The sequence below is a fragment of the Bos mutus genome, chromosome 5, assembly GCF_027580195.1.
Source record: "Bos mutus isolate GX-2022 chromosome 5, NWIPB_WYAK_1.1, whole genome shotgun sequence".
NCBI classification, from domain to species: domain Eukaryota; kingdom Metazoa; phylum Chordata; class Mammalia; order Artiodactyla; family Bovidae; genus Bos; species Bos mutus.
The window spans coordinates 40,126,516-40,146,023 of NC_091621.1; the positions used below are offsets into that span (position 1 = coordinate 40,126,516).

At 48.5% G+C, this 19,508-nt stretch overlaps 2 protein-coding genes across 4 annotated transcripts in view; one reads left to right on the forward strand and one right to left on the reverse strand.

The window, feature by feature from the left end:
• Positions 1–8,058: 8,058 nt before the first annotated feature.
• On the forward strand, positions 8,059–13,597 carry TMEM106C (transmembrane protein 106C). 3 transcript variants are annotated; one of them, XM_070369968.1, is made up of 8 exons: positions 8,059–8,146; positions 8,715–8,926; positions 10,039–10,102; positions 10,606–10,765; positions 10,855–10,995; positions 11,429–11,478; positions 11,939–11,992; positions 12,855–13,597. In XM_070369968.1, the coding sequence occupies exons 2-8, from the start codon at positions 8,743–8,745 to the stop codon at positions 12,949–12,951; spliced, it is 750 nt and encodes a 249-aa protein (XP_070226069.1). In that variant the 5' UTR covers positions 8,059–8,146; positions 8,715–8,742; the 3' UTR covers positions 12,952–13,597. The 3 variants fall into 3 exon arrangements, with proteins under 3 accessions (XP_070226069.1, XP_005905521.1, XP_070226070.1); XM_005905459.2 differs by having other exon boundaries at positions 8,078–8,225; XM_070369969.1 differs by having other exon boundaries at positions 8,129–8,150.
• A 5,191-nt stretch (positions 13,598–18,788) lies between these two features.
• COL2A1 (collagen type II alpha 1 chain) overlaps positions 18,789–19,508 on the reverse strand; it is a 30,134-nt gene continuing 29,414 nt past the window's right edge. The window contains exon 54 of the mRNA XM_070369970.1: positions 18,789–19,326. Within this exon, the coding sequence (XP_070226071.1) occupies positions 19,180–19,326 (147 nt within the window). The 3' untranslated portion in view covers positions 18,789–19,179. The remainder of the gene's footprint in view (positions 19,327–19,508) is intronic.

Here is a 19,508-nt window from a genome sequence, read left to right on the forward strand (position 1 = left end):
AATTAACAATAATCTTTTGAAGTCCAAACTACCTGTCCTTAGCAAAACTTCTATATGATCTGTCTCCTCCCCTTGCCTCCTTGGAGCAGTTCTCTCAGGGTTACTTGAGATGCTGTCTCCTGGGTTTGAAGTCCTAAAAATCCCCATCAAATAAAGCATATAATAAAGTCATAACTTTTAGGTTGTGACTATTTTTTAAGTCGACAGGAGGGAAGACACCAGAGCTTCTTCAGACAGTTGGCTTTCAGGATGGGGTTGGATGTGGATTTTGTTTCTCTAAGAACCTCTTGGAGTCCATCACTGTCTCCTGCCCTCAGGCTCTCTCTGGGGCTCCCTTACTCCTCTCACCTTCTTAGGGGGGTGGCATTGCTTAGGGGTGTCAATTCCCAGAGGGGAGGGAGGGCCGTGGAGTTTACATTACGTGTGGCTAGCACACACATCAATGTGACTTAGAGTGTGCTCATCTCAGATCATCATCAGTGGAGGGACTTTGGCAGTTATAAGGATCAAGGCCCCCAGAGCCATTACATAGACCCTGGGGACAGTTGTTAATAGGCTTCAGGGGCAGGCATTTATCTCCTTCATCTGCAAGTCCCCCTACCAGAGAATCTAGTTTGGTGTGCCTTTTAAGATGTCAGTTTGTGTTTTGCTTTTCCCTGTATTTCTGTCCCCTGTTCCATTTAGATATCAGCCCTTTGGGGCTCTTTGATTTCTGTGGGGTAGAGGCTTTCTTAAAAGGCTGCTTTAAGACTATTCCTTAATCAGTCTTTCATCAATGGCTCAGCTATTGAGCTGAGAGAGAGAATACTAGATGTCCCTGAGGTGCTGTTGAAGAGAGAAAGGAAAAACAAGGGGAGGGCAGGGAGAGCTGGAGCCTGCATCAAGTGGGGAGAGTGATGGGGCAGAATGAAGAGACAAAAGAAGTAATTAGTTAATCCCACTGCCTGGCTGCGTGTGTGCTCAGTCGTCTCTGACTCTGCCACCCCATGGACTGTAGCTCACTGGGCTCCTTTATCCGTGGGATTTCCCAGGCAAGAATACTGGAGTGGGTTGCCGTTTCCTTCTCCAGGGGATTGTCCCGACTCAGGGATCAAACTCGCGCCTCCTGCGTCTCCTGCACTGGCAGGAGGATTTTTTTTTTTTAACCACTGTGCCACCTGGGAAGTCCGTTAATCCCATTAGGGGATTGTAAGTAGAAAAATATGGGAGACACTGATAAGTTAATGATTACTCAAAAAAGCAGGTTTGCTTAACCACAAAACCAAGCAGCTTGCTTAGCAACAAAACCATACAACAGAAGCATGGGACATGCCCCCAAACAATAAAACAAAGGTGGCGAGAGACCCACATCCTGCCCACTGAGCTCAATAAGTTAATGATCCCTAGGACAGGTTCTGTGCACACAAAAAGCAATCATTTATGGAAAGGTGACTTTTCAAAATAAAAAACCCTCATTGTACTGAAACCTGAAAATATTTTTCCAAAGTGCTATATGATAGTCCTGGCCTGACTGTACGGGGACAAGTAAACTTCCCTGCCCAACCTGGGGGAGGAACTGATGATGGAAACGTGACATCTACTCAAGAAAGACAAAGAAGGCCCTTCTCCACCCTGCCGCCCACCACCACTTTTCCTTTGATTATAAAACTGTAGCCCAGTGAGTGTTCTTGGGACACAGCATTTCTCACCTGCCTGCTTGTAAGCCTGACAAACACCCTATTCTAATAAATCACTTCTTGCCTACCACACTGCTCTAGCCGAATTCTTTCCTGCACCGAGGCATAAAGGACTACGGTACCAGAGCTCTTCAGGGCCCCCGAAGTGACAGCAATAGGTTTTGAAAGGACCACCTGCAGGCAAGCCCATTGGCAAGGCTGTGAGGCTCTGAGACCCCTGCCCTGGGTCTGCCCTGTGCACTGGGCATGCTGAACCCTGGGCATCAGCCGTGCCAGCCAGAGCAAAGATTCCCAGACCCCGAGAAAGCACTAACAGCCCCCAAATCAGAGGCCTGTGGAGTGCTGGATGAGGAGGAGAGAGCATGACATGGTGGGCCGAGTGTGAGACGCCCTTCCTGCCCTTGCTTCCTGACTCTCAGAAGCAAGTCTGTGGGGCTCTTGAGACATCTTGGGGAAGAGAAGAAGCCTTGATGACCAAGGAGATTAAATTCCGCACCAGTCTGGGACTCTGAGTTAGATTTAGGTTGGTTCCCCCCACCCTTTTTTTAAATAGTGATCTTGGAGAAGCAGCAGCAGTGAGCAGTAGCTTGAAGCGAGATCTTAGTTCCCTACCCAGGAATTGAACCTGGGCAGCCTGGATGAAAACCAGGAATCCTAGCCACTAGTATAGCAGGGGATAGAGACTAGACGCAAAATTCCCCTGGCCCTTGCCTTCATTGAAAAGTGCATTCCTCAAGGAGGCAAAAACTGTAAAAATGATAAAAAGTGTATTATTAGAGACACAGCACAACAAATGGGAGAGTACTCAGAGAAACAGCTTGTTTAGTTAAGACAGAAGCAACACAGAGATACACTCCCAGAGAGGTTGGGTGTCCCCTCTTTGAGAAGGAGCCCAGTGAAGAGGTGGTTAAGTCATTTACGTGGGGAGTCTTTGCTTATCTTTGGCCAATTACCTGGTTTCTTTTTCCTGACCTGCCCTAGGACCCTCCCCAACATGCATGCACAACTGTTTTCCAAGGTGGATTTCAGCACAGAGCCCTATAGAGGGACCTTGGCATCACTTGTTCTGAGATGATACCCCTCCTTCTCGACCACCAAGGAGCCTCTCCACACATGTGCAGTGTCTCCACTGCCCCAAGGATGAGAAATATGTGACCTCTTGACCTTCTGCTCGGGTAGGGCTTAGCTCCTCTCCATCCCTGCCACAGCTGTTATCTTCAGGTGTCCTCAGGAGACAAAGCCTGGCTATTTGGCCTGTTTTTGGTGCTTATTTCTAAGTGCAAACTGGAGGCTGATTGTAAATATCTAGCCCTGAGCCCACTTGCTCCTTCCTCAGGAAATGTAAACAGGAAACTAGTTGTAAATGCCTACCCTGGGCCCATTTATCTCCTGCTTCAATAGGATATCTTTTGTCCACCTGAGTTCCTGGAGGAAGGCTCATACCTCCCATGCAGACAGCACTCAGAACACTATTGGTTGTCCCAGGGTGCACCCCTGAGTCAGGTGAGTGTGGGCCCCACAGTCAGCCCCCTCTGTGCCCTTGGGGATGGAGCTGAGAAGTCCCTGGCCTCACTGACCTTCAGTGGTGTGTAGTAGATTATCAGTTCCTTGAACCCACAAGCCCCTGGATCCCCACTGTCTTTCCATCAAGGTGGGAAGAGCTCTCTAGGTAGAGCTCCCTGCCTCCAGCTGCTGTGGGCTCAGCACACAGGGAACCCCCCCACCCAGATCCCTTTTGCATACAAGCACCCTCTGGGTCACTTCTCTTCCTAGAACAGGCCTGTAGACCTACTTCCTGTGACCATTCTTCATAGGGTATAGCATGGTAAAGTAAAAAGAGGTGGGGCTTGAGAGCAGAACACTCTTGATCCAGTTCTGACCTTACCACTATGGCTAGGGCAGTCAGCCTCCCAGACTCAGCCTAAAATGGAAATAACAGCTGCTTCCCATCTAGGGAAGTGCCAGGTAAGTGGTAAACTGCTCCACTGCTACAAGAGGTTCTTAAAGGCAAGGGACCACCTTCTACCCCTTCTCCCTCTAGACTTTCCTAGCGTTACCGAGAGGAATTTGTGGGGTGGGTCCGGCTGCTCATCGCTCAAGAGCCAATAAACAGGCCAGGTTGGTGGAAAGGACAGTTTGCTTTATTTCAGATGCTGGCAACTGGGGGTTGGGCAAGGGGAAGGTTGTAGACGTCTGTCCAAAGACCGACTGCCCCCCTGCCACTGCCCCCAACAAGCAGGGGTGAGAGCTTTTATAGACAGGGTGGGGTGGGGGGCTATGTGCAGACATCTCTAAGAGTCATCTTTAAATTGGTCATCAGTGGTCTGCAGACCAGCATCATCTTGATTGTTTTAGGTACAGTTAATCTTCAGTTCCGGGGTCAGTTTGTTCCCATGTCTTTGCGGTCAGTTCTTAGAATTATGGCAGCTCATAACCTGGGTACAGTCTGGTCATCATGGAGTTACCTTCTCCACCTGGGGTTTTGGTATATATAAGACAGCTCACAGGATGTGGCTCAGAATATTATCTATAGCCCTTGAGAAAGAACTAAAGGTCCTTGACTATGCTTAAGGACTACATTATTATTATTTAGGTTCCTTTGATTGTTTTCCTTTGTTTCAGCATTTCTCACTTCTCTGATTAAACTTATTTTTTGACTAAAGTTTTCCGCAGGCAAAAGGCTGGCAGAGGACATGGGGGACAGGGCAAAGACCATACAGTCCTGCTCCGTTTCACTAGAACTGGATCTGGAATCTTGGAGGGCAGGGCCTATTATTCCTCTTTATCTGAACAACACACGCACCAGTGCTCTGCACACTGAAATCTCTGAGCTAGAATAAACACAGAATCCTTAAATTAAATGGGTTGTGTGCCCCTTAAATCTGCCCGTGGCCAGTGTCTGCAGCACCCTCTCTCTACACTCTAGTGAGTCCCCAAATCTCTTTGGAAAGTATATGGAGCAAGGCAATGGCATATCTGGTTCCGGTCTGTATTTTTAACATCAAGCAAATTTTTTCTGGACTTTCTTAGTGGTTCAGCAGTAAAGAACCCACCTGCAATGCAGGAGATGTGTGTTCCATCCCTGGGTCCGGAAGATCCCCTGGAGAAGGAAATGGCAATCCGCTCCAGTATTCTTGCCTGGAAAATCCCATAGACAGGGAAGCCTGGTGGGCTACAGTCTATGGGGTCACAGAGTCAAACAGGACTTAGTGACTAAACAACAGTAAGTTGTCTCCACTGTGTGAATTAACAAAGGGCACAGGATGAAGAAAGACCATGAAGAACTCTGCCAACTTTAAGCGCTCACTTTTCTCGTGTGCAAGGCTTTTCAGGACCGCAGCCACTCGATGCATGACTCCCCTCAGCCTGTGGGGCCAGGGTACGTGATGCACATGGAGAAACTGAGGAGCTGGGAGGGCAGGGATCTCTGGTTGGTCCCACTCCGCTCCCCACCCCACCCCCCTACCACCAAGAGCCCCAGTGAGCTCATGTCTGCAGTAACCTCACTGCTCGTAACCAGATACTCAGATAACCTTGGAAGCCAGGCACAGGTGAGAAGTGATGGGTGGCTCTTCAGGAATGTGCTGCCCAATTAAAACAGCCACCCGGATGGCCATGGCAGATGCTGAGACTACTCCCCCAGGCGGTGCAGGCCAGGCTCCAGGTGAGGTCATTCCGCAGGCATTTATTGAGGGCCTACCACACACTGGGCTTCGAGCTGGGTGCTGGGGAGACAAGGAGGAATAGGAGGGTACAGTCTGTCCCAGACAACAGACTGTCGGAAAGCCTCAGGGGTTCTGCTGGTTAAACCCCCAGACCCCCTTTCTATTCCCCAGCAACCTGAGCACCTGTTTTCCTCACATGGGCCCAAGCCCTTAAGCCTGTCTGCCTTCCTTTACGAAGCATCCACAGCCCTCAGTCTTCCCCTGGCCTTCTCTTCTGCTGCCTTCCTCACCCTCCCTGCTCCTGGGACAGCCTGGACTCCCTCTGCAGTGTCCGTCCATAGTGCGGACATTAGGCTCACTGCCCCTTGCCCTTGGCAGGCTTCCATCGAAGCCACGAAGTGAGGCCCCGTGTAACTGAAGGATGGATGCATTCCCCAGATGCCCCAGGTGAATTCCCTGTGAAAAGGGGTCTTCAGATAGGAAAACTGAACTTGGAAGATGGGCCTCAGACAGGCAAGGGGGCTCCCTCTCTCTAAAGGCCTGTGACCTGAGGGCAGATGTTACAAGACGATAGAAGCCTAAGGGTGGCCTACATGGTGTTTGGGTAAAGCAGTCAGACTGTCTTGTGAAAATCGAGGCTTTCCTCTCAACTAGCTCCATGTCTGTATCTATTTAGACTGAACCCCACTATGAGAAAGACACACACACACACACACACCACGATTTGTAGAGGTGGGGGTGGTTATTTTTCTCACGTAATGAAAAGTCAGAAGGAAGGTAGTCCAAATGTCATCAGCCACCTGAGCTCTTTTAATCCCTCTACGCAGCCTTCCTTAGCACACACTTCTTCCCTCATGGGCAGAAGATGGCTGCCCCATCTCCAACATCAAGTCCTAACTCCAAACAGGAAGAATAAGGTCAAAGTACCAGTTGAATCTTCATCCCTTATAAGGCGTTTTCTGGAAGTCCCACGCATCTCATTGACTCAAACTGTGTCACATGGCAAGTAAGGTGGGGAAATGTATTTTTCACTGAACATACTGCTACCTCCAACGAAATCGGAATTGTGTAAACAAGGAATGTAAACTGGTATAGAGCTTGGAAGGAGAGAAGTGAAGAACAATTTCATGAAGGAAAGGTATGGGCCAGAAATGGAAAAAGAGCAATGGCTCCTTGTTGCTTCTGACAAATAATCTTTGCTTGACCAAACTTTAGTCAGGTTCCTGAATCTTTTCCAGGTCCATCTGTGCACTTATTATAAAATCCAGTTTTAACATGAACCCTGATAAATCAGGGCTTCCTTCATAGCTCAGTCAGTTAAGAATCTGCCTGAAATGCAGAAGACATGGGTTCAATTCCCGGGTTAGGAAGATCCTCTGCAGAAGGAAATGGCAACCCACTCCAGTACTCTTGCCTGGAGAATCCCATGGACAGAGGAGCCTAGCAGGCTACAGTCCATGGGGTTGCAAGAGTCAGACACGACTTAGCGACTAAACCACCACCATCTGATAAATCACCTTAGCAGGAATCCCAGGCCCTCAAAATCGGATCATCTTCGGATGATCATCGGAATCTGATTGGATTCCTTGTCCTCCTCCAACCCCCAGGTGATGTCTAATCACCATGGCCTGTCTTCAGCAAGAATCCTGTTCGGTCTGTTTGTCCAGGATTCCCCTTACTCATGATGCTGTCGCTTAGTAATTTTCCATCCACTGACCCTCACCTGCTTCTTGGCTCTAGGTTCCCACTTGCCCTGCTGTATTGAGACTTGAGGCCAATCTCTCTGCCCCACGGCAAGACCCCGTTGGTAGCAGCAGTCCTACACCTGTCACTGCATCCCCCCTTGAATAAAGTCTGCCTAACTGTCTTCAGTGTGTCCCTCAGTTTTCTTCTTTAACATTTCTCACTCTAAGTGTTCTGTGGGCTGACTGTGACCAGCAGTTGGCAGGTGGCTAGAGAGCAGCAGGGACATCAGCCTTCCTCACAAGAGAAGGAGGCTAGAGGGGTGGAGGTGGCACGGGGCTCACAGGTCGCTATTTTCACTCCCCATTGCAGGGCACGTCCCCAGTTCAGAAGCTCTCCTCTCCCCAGCATCATCTTTATAATTTCATGTGGTTAACGTCTGCTTCAGAGAAGGAAATGGCAACCCACTCCAGTATTCTTGCCTGGAGAATCCCAGGGACAGAGGAGCGTGGTGGGCTGCTGTCTATGGGGTCGCCAGAGTCGGACACGACTGAAGCGGCTTAGCAGCAGCAGCAGCAATGTCTGCTTCTGCGGCAGGTGAAGCTCAATCAGGCAGTCTGTACAGAGAAACTCGCCCTTTAAAAAGTGTCCTCTAACCCCTCATGCGCATGGTGTGTGTGTGTGTGTGTGTGTGTGTGTGTGTCTGTCTGTCTGTCTGTCTGTCTGTCTGTCTTTAGGGCTGGGGACGCCCTGAAGCAGGTTGAGGGCAGGTTCTGTGATGCATCTTTCTACTCTCAGCATCTTCACAACTCCTGTACTCAAAGACTAGCTGAGAATGGTTTTGGCTGCCAGCGCTTTCCGCCTCCCTCCTCATCGGGAACCTTCACTGGAACCTTTCCCCGTGTTTCTGGGGGACCGCGGAGCATCTCCACTGGTCCGCCAGCTTCAAGCCCCGAGAGGCGCTGCTCCCCGCCCCGCCCCGCTCTCCTCTCTCTGCTGCCCCCTATCGGCGCCGCCAGCTGGGCTGCGAAGGGCGCACGCGCGCTCACCCCGGCGTCCCCGAGCCGGCTTGCGCACCGAGTGCATGCGCACCGAGTGCGTGCAGTTCTAAACACTCGAGAGGCAGGTAAACCCGCAGTATCCGGCGGGTGGCAGGGGGTTCCGGCCCGGAGAGGAGCTGCCGGGAGTTCGTGTCCTGCAGGTCTGGGGTCTTCGGCGTTCGCTCCCGCCTGGGCGACTCTGGTGGGCTCGGAGCGCGCTTTTTGACAAGGGGCGTGAACTGAGCCCGCCTCCTGGAGCTGGGGGCGGAAGAGAGTGGGGACTGTCTGAGGCCTGTTGTTAATTTGGGGCTTGTTGTTTGTCCGGGAAGGTTTTTTTTCTAGAAGGACACAGAGTTTGCAAGTAGCAGACAGGAGGGGTGAGCCTGGACCTTGTGGGAGCTGGGGTGCCCCGATTCCCAGGGCGATGAGGAGCTGGGCAGACAGGCGAATGCGGCCCCTGTTCCCTCAGGCCGTGTGTCGAGAGTCGGTGGTGGGTTAGGGAGCCGTGGTAGAAAATGAGGGGCCTGGTAGAAATTGTGCAGGTGTTGGGGATCACACTCGGGAGGGGAATTTGGTCATTTTTGTGTTACACTTTTCTCATAGAAATGCACAGCCAGTAACACACACTCACTTGCCTCTTTGCATCCTAGGACATGACACAAGGCGCACATCCTGGCCATGGGGTCCCGTCATTCCACCTATGCTCACCGGCCTTTCAGCAAGAGAAGGAAAGCAGATGACACTGAGGATTCTCTGGCCGAACGGGAGCAGCAGGAGGCTATTGCTCAGTTCCCCTATGTGGAATTCACCGGGCGAGATAGCATTACCTGTCTCACGTGTCAGGGGACAGGCTACATTCCAGGTGAGTCTTTGGTGATCATGGTAAAAGATGATTCCCCAAGGAGAATGCCAGGATACCCACAAAACTTCTCCTTTCTCCCAGACTGAACTTTTTTCCTTGCAGCAGTACCACGGTCACAGACCATGCCCTGAGCAGGAGCCAGCTCAGCTGGATTGATAACTTGGGCAGGTTCCCCAGCTTCTCTGGGTTTCCTGATATCTGATAGCCTTACTTTTCTTCACTTTCACTCTTCTATTTGTTGTTTTCTTGGGTTGGAACACGTGATTTGCTCTACATTCTGCAGTTTGACGTACATTTCTTCACTGCTGACACTCAGGGCCTGGCATGGCTTTGTGAGGGAGGAGGAGCAGACACCATCTTGGAAGCTTCTATTCAAGGAAGCAGATAGTGAATCATTAACAACCTAAGGTCTAAAAAAAAAAAAAAAAAATCAAGTCAGGGGAGAAAAACATGCCCAGGACTGGAGCCTGGATTGGGTACAGAATTATCTATCACTAAGTTGGCTCTCAAAAAGTCTTAGCAGTTTAGATGGAGGGTCACAGAGGTTTAAAGCTGATAAAAACCAGAGAAATCATTCAATCCAAAGCCTTCATAGTATAGATGAGGACACAGTGGCCTAGAGAGGTAATGACTTACCTAAGGCCAGGCAGCGGTTCGTAACCATGCCTCAGCTCAAGGCCATGCAGTAAAGTCCGAACAAGGTCCGAGATTTCTTCTTCTTAATATTTATTTGTTTGGTTGCTCTGGGTCTCAGTTGCGGCCTGCAGCATCTTTAATTGTGGCATGTGGAACCTCGTTCCCTGACCAGGGACAGAACCCAGGCCCCCTGCATTGGGAGCACCCAGTCTAAGTCACTGAGCCATCAGGGGAGTCCCCAGATCCTAGATTTCTCAGCTTCCATGTCAGAGCTCTGGTAGCACTGGTAGACGTCTTGCAATTTGTAGCACTCGCTACAGATTTATTTGTCTCTTGTTCGTGAGACCCAAACTGGTATCTTGGAAACAAATAATCCCGGACAAGTATATGTTGTGGCAGGCTCCTGTGTATGTGAAGGAAAGTACTGTCACACGTGGGATTTATTTTACCAAGATTGTCAATTGTTTCTTTTCTAGAGCAAGTTAATGAGTTGGTGGCTTTGATCCCTCACAGCGATCAGCGGTTGCGTCCTCAGAGAACGTGAGTCATCTGAGTCTCGCCTGTTAATGCCTACAGCCGTCCCTAGTCCTTTTTTCTGTGTATGAATGCCAGTTCGCTTTTTGAAATGGTTATCTGTTCTTGTAAAATTCCCCACTTCCTTTAATACTTTTTGCTTAAGCAAGATGTGTCTGCCCTCCTCGCAATCTGGGGAAGGAAACGTGAAGCTAGAAACACTCTGAGGGCCGAGGCTCAAGCGAAGGAGCTGAATTGGGAGGAATTGCAGAAGAGGGTGTCCTGGCAGGGGAAGAGATGTTTGTGTCCACACAGCTCCTCTCATCAGCTTCTTTTCCCAGATTGCAGACAGCATTCAGAGGGCTTTGAAAGGCTTCTCCCGCTCTACACCTTCTTGCTTGGTTTGCGATTCCTGGCCCTGTGCACTTGCTTGTTTCTCCCTTCCTCATTCCTGGTTTTGCGTTTTATCTCGACTTATTGGACCTTGGTATCTGAATCCCTGGCTTGGTTGTATGCTTTGTCATTTGCAGGAAGCAGTATGTCCTCCTCTCTATCCTGCTCTGCCTCCTGGCGTCTGGTTTGGTGGTTTTCTTCCTGTTTCCACATTCAGTCCTCGTGGATGACGATGGCATCAAAGTGGTGAAAGTCACATTTGATGAGCAGAGGTCCCTTGTCATCCTCGCCATCACGGTAAGATGAGGGCCGCCCTTCCTGGGTCGTGCACCTGCAAGTCTTGTACCCAGGACACTTACCGTGTTTACTCACTTGCACTGATGCAGGCCACCCTGAAAATTAGAAACTCCAACTTCTACTCCGTGGCGGTGACCAGCCTGTCCAGCGAGGTTCAGTACATGAACACCGTGGTTGGGTCATACACGACGACTAACATCTCCCTCATTCCGCCTCGGAGCGAGCACTTGGTATGCCTGCCTTTAGGAGCCTGGCCCCACTGGGCTGTGAAACGCCGTGGCCTCGCTCCTTTCCTCTCCCTCTCCTCATTTCTACTGGTAGGAACTAGCCAATGAGGAAGAGCTGACAAGCTCTGTAATTATGAAATATTAGGGGAGAAAATCAGCTAAGAATTAAGTGTTACGGAAGCAAGAATTTGTAGGAGAAAACAGTTCACCAACAATCAAGAAGAGGCCTTAGGATAATCTGGGGCCCATTGACCTCTCAAAAGGGAGGAGGTGGGAAGTTTTGTTAGAGGCTCATGGTCTTAGGATTAGTGACAACATGGGGGAAATATTTTATATGTGATAGAAGAATCCTCTCAGGTTCTTGGGTTGCTAGTAATAGAACTGTTCTGTGTCAAGCTTGCCTGGCCACAGACTGACTCTGGTGTCTTGTTTTCAGGTGAATTTTACTGCGAAGGCCGAGATGGGAGGACCATATTCCTATGTGTAGTAAGGACAGTGTTCTCTATATGTGTGCATTTTATGGGATGAAAGGGGTTCAGAGTTGAGCTCAATTGAGGGGAGCTGGTCCTGCCTAAAGTTTCAGCCTTTTAGCCTGTGGGTTTGCTATCTTGAGATTTTTTGGAAGGATATGGTATTTGATATGTGACTCAAGTGCTCAGATTTCTGAAAAGAGAACATTAGGCCACTAGAAACATTTCCAAACTCGAGCATTTTGTGATGGGCATTAAACACAAAACAAAACAAAAACCAAGAAGATAGTGATGTGGGAGGATGGAAAGACCCTGTGGGGACCTGGAACCAGTGAACCGGGACAGTGCTTGGGCCAGGAGGGCGGGTGTGGGGTAAGGGAAGCACCCAGATGGGGCTGAGTGCTCCTCAGTTTGACAGGGCACCTCAGCATTCCTGCTGACTCACCTGAACTGACCATCCCTCTGTTGTTTGGCAGCTTCTTCTGCACGCTACCCTATATTGGAGTGCACAACGTAGTGGTCTTCGTTCGGTATGTTGCTCATTTCCTTGTGCCCAGGGACTGGACTGGCAGGCCACGTGAGCTGGCCAGCCTTGCTCGCGAGAGCCTGTGGGACCCACAAGGCAAAGAGGATATGCTGGATGCACATTAGGCACAGTCACGGCAGAGCCTTGCTGTCCTTGAGATGCGGTGTCCAAGTCCCGGTCACCAGGCACCAGACTCAAAGGAAGCAGTTAGATACAGAATTTTCTCCATGAAACGGGGTCCAGTTGTGTGAGCGCTTTGGAATCCTCATGGGACTAGTAAAGACGGGAAAAGCTTTCTCAAGGCCTAAGCCCAGGGCATCCAGCCAGACTTACTTTCTAACCACACAAATTACCACATGTCATGGATCTGTAGGGTTATTTTTAGAACCATGACAATTAAATTTGCAAGTGACAAGAGTCTGCTGCAGACATTTGAAATATGAGGGTTTAGAGCAGGGTTTTTTAGCCTTGGCACTGTTGACATTTTGGGCCAGACAGTTCTTTGTTGTGAGGGGCCTTTCTGTGCATTGTAGGATGCTTGACAGCATCCCCGGCCCTTACCTGCGAGGGGCTTACCTCCTCCCCCGCTCAGCTGTAACAACCCCAGATGTCTAGACACTGCCAGAAGTTCCCTGTGGGGTAAAAATGTCCCCAGCTGAGAACCACTTATTTAGAAGGTCATCTCAGGGCACAGTGTCTCTGGGGATATGAAAAGATCCTCTGACTTCCTGGTTGTGTAACCATGAAGACATGCGTCTGAGACCTGTGTGTTATCGCCTGAGCTTGCAAGAATTTATTTGGGCAATCTCTCTTACTTAATTTATCTCAGAAACAGAATTAATTCTCCTCAGTTTTCTTTTCCCTAGAACTTCGGTGAAGATTTCCTACATTGGCCACGTGACCCAGAGCTCCTTGGAGACACATCACTATGTGGATTGTGGAGTAAATTCCACAGCAGTTTAGAAACTGCTCTCGGTTCTTCCATGGCAGCACCTGTCAGAAGAGACACAGCTTCTCTTCCCAGGACCTGAGCCCTGTACCTGCCCCAAGTGGTAGAACCAGAGGAGAAATTGGTTCTCTCAATCCCCAGCCACTTGGGAGGAAAAGTCCTTCCCTAGCACCAGTGACCTTTCTCAGAACCAGCAGGATCACTGCCTAGCACCTAGCCGACACCAAGCAAATAGTAGGCACTCGAAGAAGGTTTGATGAGTTTGACTGAGATCTTTTCAGCTGTTTGGGGGCAGGGGTGGTGTGATACATTGAAATCCTACCAGGGTTCTAGGTTATCAGATGATACAATGTTACAGAATTAGGGCTGTCAGTGTAGCTGCAGAAGGGCCTCCTCACAGAAGCAGCAGCAGGGAGGGAGCATTTGAATACATTGAAGAAAGCACACAACATTCAACATGTGAAAGTTTTTCATGTTTCCAAATGCCTAGGAACTTTATTTAAAAAAAGAAAAACAACTTTTTTTTTTTTTTTTCTGTAGAAAGTTAAAATTGTTTTTACTAAGAGTCTATGTGGGGTGTAATTTACCCTCCATCCATTGGCTGGAACATGGATTGGGGAATTTGGTAAAAAAAAAAAAATAAACCCTGCTTTTGATTGATCTGTGTCTCCTCTGATTTCCTGGATGTCTCAAGTGGGCACCTCTAGGGGACCGTAGAACAGTTGCCTGCGCGGTGGATCAGCACAGGATGGGAAGGGAAGAGAAGCCCTGATGGGAAGGAAAAGCAGCCTCCTGCCAGGGAAGCCTCACTCTTGTTGGTCGGCCTCTGGTGATGACAGGCTGTGTTAGTGCTGTTTTAGTGCCCCCTGCAGGTTTGGAGAGGTAGCGCAGTAGCACCTGGGAAATGAGAAGCTGCTGCTCTGAGGAGGAATAGCAGTAGCAGTGTTAGTCGCTCAGTCGTGTCCCACTCTTTGCGACCCCATGGACCATCCCCCACCAGGCTCCTCTGTCCATGGGATTCTCCAGGCAAGAATACTGGAGTGGTTGCCATTTCCTTCTCCAGAGGATCTTCCAACCCAGGGATCGAACCTGGGTCTCCTGCTCTGCAGGCAGATTCTTTACCGTCTGAGGAGGAGTAGCTTGCTGATTAAGAGGTCGTGGTGTGAAGTTGCAAGTGTCTTGAACGTCTCCACGCTCTTGGCCACTGCAGAGCAGGCTCCAGCCCCAGGATGGCAGGGCATCTGGGGGAAGCTTGAGTAGTTGATTTCAGAGCTCCGCTAAGATAGGTTCCGGCTCCTTCACGTGCTCTGGTGCTTCAGGAAATACCTAACAGCAGTAGGTGGTGGCTGGGGGTCTGTTTTTTTTGCCCCCATTCCCGTAGCTTGATTTTCAGTATTACTGAGTCTTCAGACTGAGGCTAAATTTCCTGGCTGGCTGGCTGATTCTGACCATGACTGTGTAACCCAAAAGCTGAGTTTCCCTGTTAACCTGAATCCTTTAACGGTCTGTATGTACATGATGGTGATGACTGTTCTCTGTGTAAATGATGAAACATGATTTGTATGGAGGCACAAGTGCACCAGTTTTGAGAACATGCCCTAAATACTTGAAGATGTTCATATTGCTTCATTTTTTCTTTTTCCATTTTCCAAACAGCCTCCAGCATATTTTTCATGTGATTCTCAAAAAGCTACTCCTATTGGTACTTCAGTTTTGAGTAACATTTTGTGACTGTGTGCCTCAGTAGCATTTCTTGCACCTCAACATTGTCTTTAAATGCAGGTATAATATTCAAATGAGAGCAGTTACATTTTTAAACATAAAGGAATAAGTCTGATATGCAGATAACACCACCCTTATGGCAGAAAGTGAAGAGGAACTAAAAAGCCTCTTGATGAAAGTGAAAGAGGAGAGTGAAAAAGTTGGCCTAAAGCTCAGCATTCAGAAAACAAAGATCATAGCATCTGGTCCCATCACTTCATGGGAAGTAGATGGGGAAACAGTGGAAACTGTCAGACTTTATCTTTTTGGGCTCCAAAATCACTGCAGATGGTGACTGCAGCCATGAAATTAAAAGACACTTACTCCTTGGAAGAAAAGTTATAGCATATTGAAAAGCAGAGACATTACTTTGCCAACAAAGGTCCGACTAGTCAAGGCTATGGTTTTTCCAGTGGTCATGTATGGATGCTAGAGTTGGACTGTGCAGAAAGCTGAGCGCCGAAGAATTGATGCTTTTGAGCTGTGGTGTTGGAGAAGACTCTTGAGAGTCCCTTGGACTGCAAGGAGATCCAACCAGTCCATTCTGAAGGAGATCAGTCCTGGGTGTTCATTGGAAGGACTGATGCTAAAGCTGAAACTCCAGTACTTTGGCCACCTGATGCGAAGAGTTAACTCATTGGAAAAGACTCTGATGCTGGGAGGGATTGGGGGCAGGAGGAAAAGGGAATGACAGAGGATGAGATGGCTGGATGGCATCACCGACTCGATGGATATGAGTTTGAGTGAACTCTGGGAGTTGGTGATGGACAGGGAGGCCTGGCATGCTGTGATTCATGGGGTCGCAAAGAGTTGGACACGACTGAGCGACTGAACTGAACTGAACTGAATGACGCTATAAACTGTCATGTCTGTTTATATCCTCAGTATCCCATCCTGCACTGTAGGATGCTCTGAGTAGATGGGTCATGCTCTCTGTTAATACTTAAACAAATGCATGTAGAATTTGCTCTCAGCAACGCCAAAATAGAGGAAGTGGTTGGCTCAGCTGTCATTGCCATCACCTTTATACTGGATTGAGACTTGGGAGGAATGCATTTCTTTTTAAAATTTTGTTAAAATATAGTTGATTTACTATTTGTGTTAATTTCTGCTGTGCAGCAAAGTGATTCAGTTATACATATATATACATATATATATATATATATATATTCTTTTTCATATTCTTTCACATTATGTTTTACCACAGGATATTGACTTTAGTTCCCTGTGCTATGCCATAGAACCTTATTGTTTATCCATCCTGTATATAATTGTTTGCACCTAATCCAATTGCTCCTTCCCCCTCCTTCCCTCCTCCTTGTCAGCAGCAAGTCTGTTTTCTACGTCTGTGAGTCTTGTCTTCTGTTTTGTAAGTATGTTCTTTTGTGTTGTACGTTAGACTCCACATATAAGTGATATATGGTATTTGTCTTTGTGACTGACTTCATTTAATTTCTGGGTCCCTCCGTGTTGCTGCAAATGGCATGATTTTGTTCTTTTTTATGGCTGAGTAATATCACCATGTATTCCGTGTGAGCTATATACACACACACACACACACACAGATATATACACGCACACCTTCTTTATCCATTGATCTGTTGGTGCGCGTGTAGGTCGTTTCCATGTCTTGGCTGCTGTGAATAATGCTGCTGTGAACACAGGGGTGCATGTGTCTTTTGGAGTTACAGTTTCGTCTGGCCGTTTGCCCAGGAGTGGGATTGCTGGATCACATGGCTACTCTATTTCCATGTTTTTTGAAGAACTTGCATAATGTCTTCCATAGTGGCTATACCAATTTACATTCCCACCAACAGTGTAGGAGGGTTCCCTTTGCTCCACACCCTCTTCCACATTGATTATTTGTAGACTTGTTGATTAATGGTGGCCATTCTGACCACTGTGAGGTGGTACCTCTTTGTAGTTTTGATTTATATTTCTCTAATATGATGTTTAGTACCTTTTCATGTGTTTATTGGCCACATGTATGTCTTCTTTGGAGAAGTGTCTATTTAGGTCTTTTGCCTATTTTTCCAGTTGGGTTGTTTTTTGTTGTTATTTAATTGTATGAGCTGTTTGTGTATTTTGGAACTTAAGCCCTTGTCAGTTTCATCATTTGCAAGTATTTTCTCTCAGTCCATAAGTTGTCTTTTTGTTTTGTTTATGGTTTCCTTTGCTATGCAAACGCTTATAGGTTTGATTAGGTCCCAAACCACAAGAACACTATTTACAATTATATGCCAACAATACCAGGTCCCTTACAGGCTACAGTATACCTCCACTATCTGTTCTGCAACACTAGTTACCCCAAAGTAGGATCCCTGAGACCTCTAAGTCAACTGTCCTGCTAGGGTTTCTAGCCCCAGATGTGAAACAAATTGTTGAAAGAATCAGTCTGTTTGTAAAAGTTCTACATGAATCTAGGGGTCCTAAATATTTCTCTGGGCAAAAATAATCCTAATTCTTTGCCTTTTAAAGTAAGACTCTTCACCACCTCGAGTTTCATTCTGTTTCTTCTCTTCTTTAGAAGAGGAAACTATTTTAGAAGTCTGTCTGTGATGAACCCTGGCTCTTGAGTAAGTCTTCACTGGAGTCAGTCTCCTGGGTTCCACGCAGTGCCAAAAACTAAAGCCCTTTGAAGCTGGACACTTTGTTAGAGATGAGGAAGCTCCAGAAAGGGACAGTAACCTGACTGAGGACTACAGCTAGTCAGCCAGGTCTGTCCACCCAGTCCTGCTGGGGTCAAAATGTTATCAGAGGTTATTGTGCCTGGAGAGACCTGCCTTTCCTGGGGGCATCAGGGGTCATGGGAATCGGTGGCAAGCCTCTGGCCCCGTTTAAGACAAGGCGGCGGTTATACTGCATTGCAGCACTGCCACCCAGGGTGGCTTTGATCTGACCACAGATGCAGGGCTTTCTGTCCTGCTGCTTCTCTCCCCTTCTGGGCCATTCATCAGTTACCTATGCAGCAGTTGCCGTTTTATCTAGGTTTTAACTGGGTCCCCGGGAAATGGGTGGGCTGCGAGAGATCAGCTTGATATCCTGGTGCACATGGGACTCCTCTTACCAGGGTCTGAGCTGATGGTCGGATCTACTGAGCCATTGTAGAGTAAGTAGCCACTCCACCATGGCCAGTGAAGTGAGCCAAGGGGCGGGATGGGCTTTGAGTGTGGCTGACAGGTTGGAACCAAACTCAACTATCAGCTCCACCTGTGGTCTGAGGAAGTTTTCATAAGCACCTGTGCACCTCTCCACACTGCCCCCATTAGCTCTTTTGGTATTTAGAAGTGTTATTTAAATTATGAGAGAGCTCTTCTAATTCTGTTTGTATTGTACTCTTTTAGTTTGTCATCCACCAGCCCCCTCTAGTGGAAAAGGTGTCCACTTCATTTTTTGCCCCACATACACAAATCTGAAAAGCAAGAAGTGGAAGGCTGTCCATTCATAAGCCCACAGTTAAGACATCTGTGGAAGCTTCAAGTGCCAGCCCAGGAAGTGAAGAATAGGGGCCAGGAAAAAGGAATAAGGGGTGAGAGTTTAGCCCTAACACTTCTCTTTGAACTAAAGTCTTAGGGAAAGACAGATAAGTAGGTCAGCAAGATTGTCTGATTATGTGCACTTATCATGGGCCTCTGTGGATTTACTCCTCTCCCCACATCGTGCACCCCCTCCTCCCATGGAGCATCTCTGATCTCTCCCCAGTAGCAGGATGCAGCCCGTCCCCCACAATCCCCATCTGAGCTCAGAGCGCATCTCTCCTCTTGCACTAATCTGCCCTGGAGGTGTGCCTGGGTTTATGCTCAAGAACAACACCCCCCCACCTCCGCCTCGGGCCTCCCTTCCCAAACCTTGGGTCTCTGTTTCTTGTTCACCCCTGGGCTCCACTCGGTGCCAGGGGCTACAAAAAGGCAAGTTTGTGTGAGGTGGCTAGACCAGGCAGTGTGGCTTCAGTCAAGAGAAGGCCTGAGGACAGCCGTTTTGTCCTGCCCACAGAATCCAGGACTCGTGGAAAATAAAGAATAAAGCACAAAGCACAAGCCAGTATGTACTTTCCAATAATTTTTTTGTTTTTAATATCAATTGACGTTTTAAAAAATACAGAGGTGTTTGACACAGAATAGCACCATTGTGTAGGACACACACAGTCCCTGCGCCCGGCACCTGCAGGGGGCCTCTTGCCTGGGCTGGGGGGTAGTCACTCAGGGGGCGTTTGACTCACTCCAGTTAGTTTCCTGTCTCTGCCTTGACCCAAAGGTCTTACAGGAAGACAATAAATAAATAGAACACCGAGATTTGATTTTGCAGTCTGCCCAGTTCAGGTCTCTTAGAGAGGGGAGCAAAGTCCGAACTGTGAGAGGGTGGGATGAATGGGCGTCAGGTCAGGTCAGCCATTCAGTGCAGAGTCCTAGAGTGACTGGGATTGGAAAGTACTTGGGTCCTTTGGGTTTGCAATGGATTGTGTTGGTTCTGGGTTCGGGTTTTTACAAGAAGCAGACAGGCCCTATGTCCACACCGAATTCCTGCTCGGGCCCTCCTATGTCCATGGGTGCAATGTCAATGATGGGCAGACGGGAGGTCTTCTGTGACCGGTACTCGATCATAGTCTTGCCCCACTTACCGGTGTGTTTCTAGGGGAGAGCAAGAGGAGAGTCAGTGGATGCCTTGTGATCAGGAAAGCCAAGCATCACAGAACACCAAGCGCAGAACACCCTGGGGGGCTCTAGTTCTCTTTTGGATTGACCTCCACCTCGACTCCAGACTCTAGTTCTCAGCAGCAGGGCCTCCCCCGCCCCCCACCCTTCTCCTTCCC

Excerpts from the sequence above, each read along its gene's own strand:
- TMEM106C (XM_070369968.1), top strand. The coding sequence starts at position 8,743 with ATGGGGTCCCGTCATTCCACCTATGCTCACCGGCCTTTCAGCAAGAGA. Across the intron at positions 10,766-10,854 it reads TTGTCATCCTCGCCATCACG|GCCACCCTGAAAATTAGAAA; the intron begins GTAAGATGAGGG and ends GCACTGATGCAG. Across the intron at positions 11,993-12,854 it reads AACGTAGTGGTCTTCGTTCG|AACTTCGGTGAAGATTTCCT; the intron begins GTATGTTGCTCA and ends TCTTTTCCCTAG.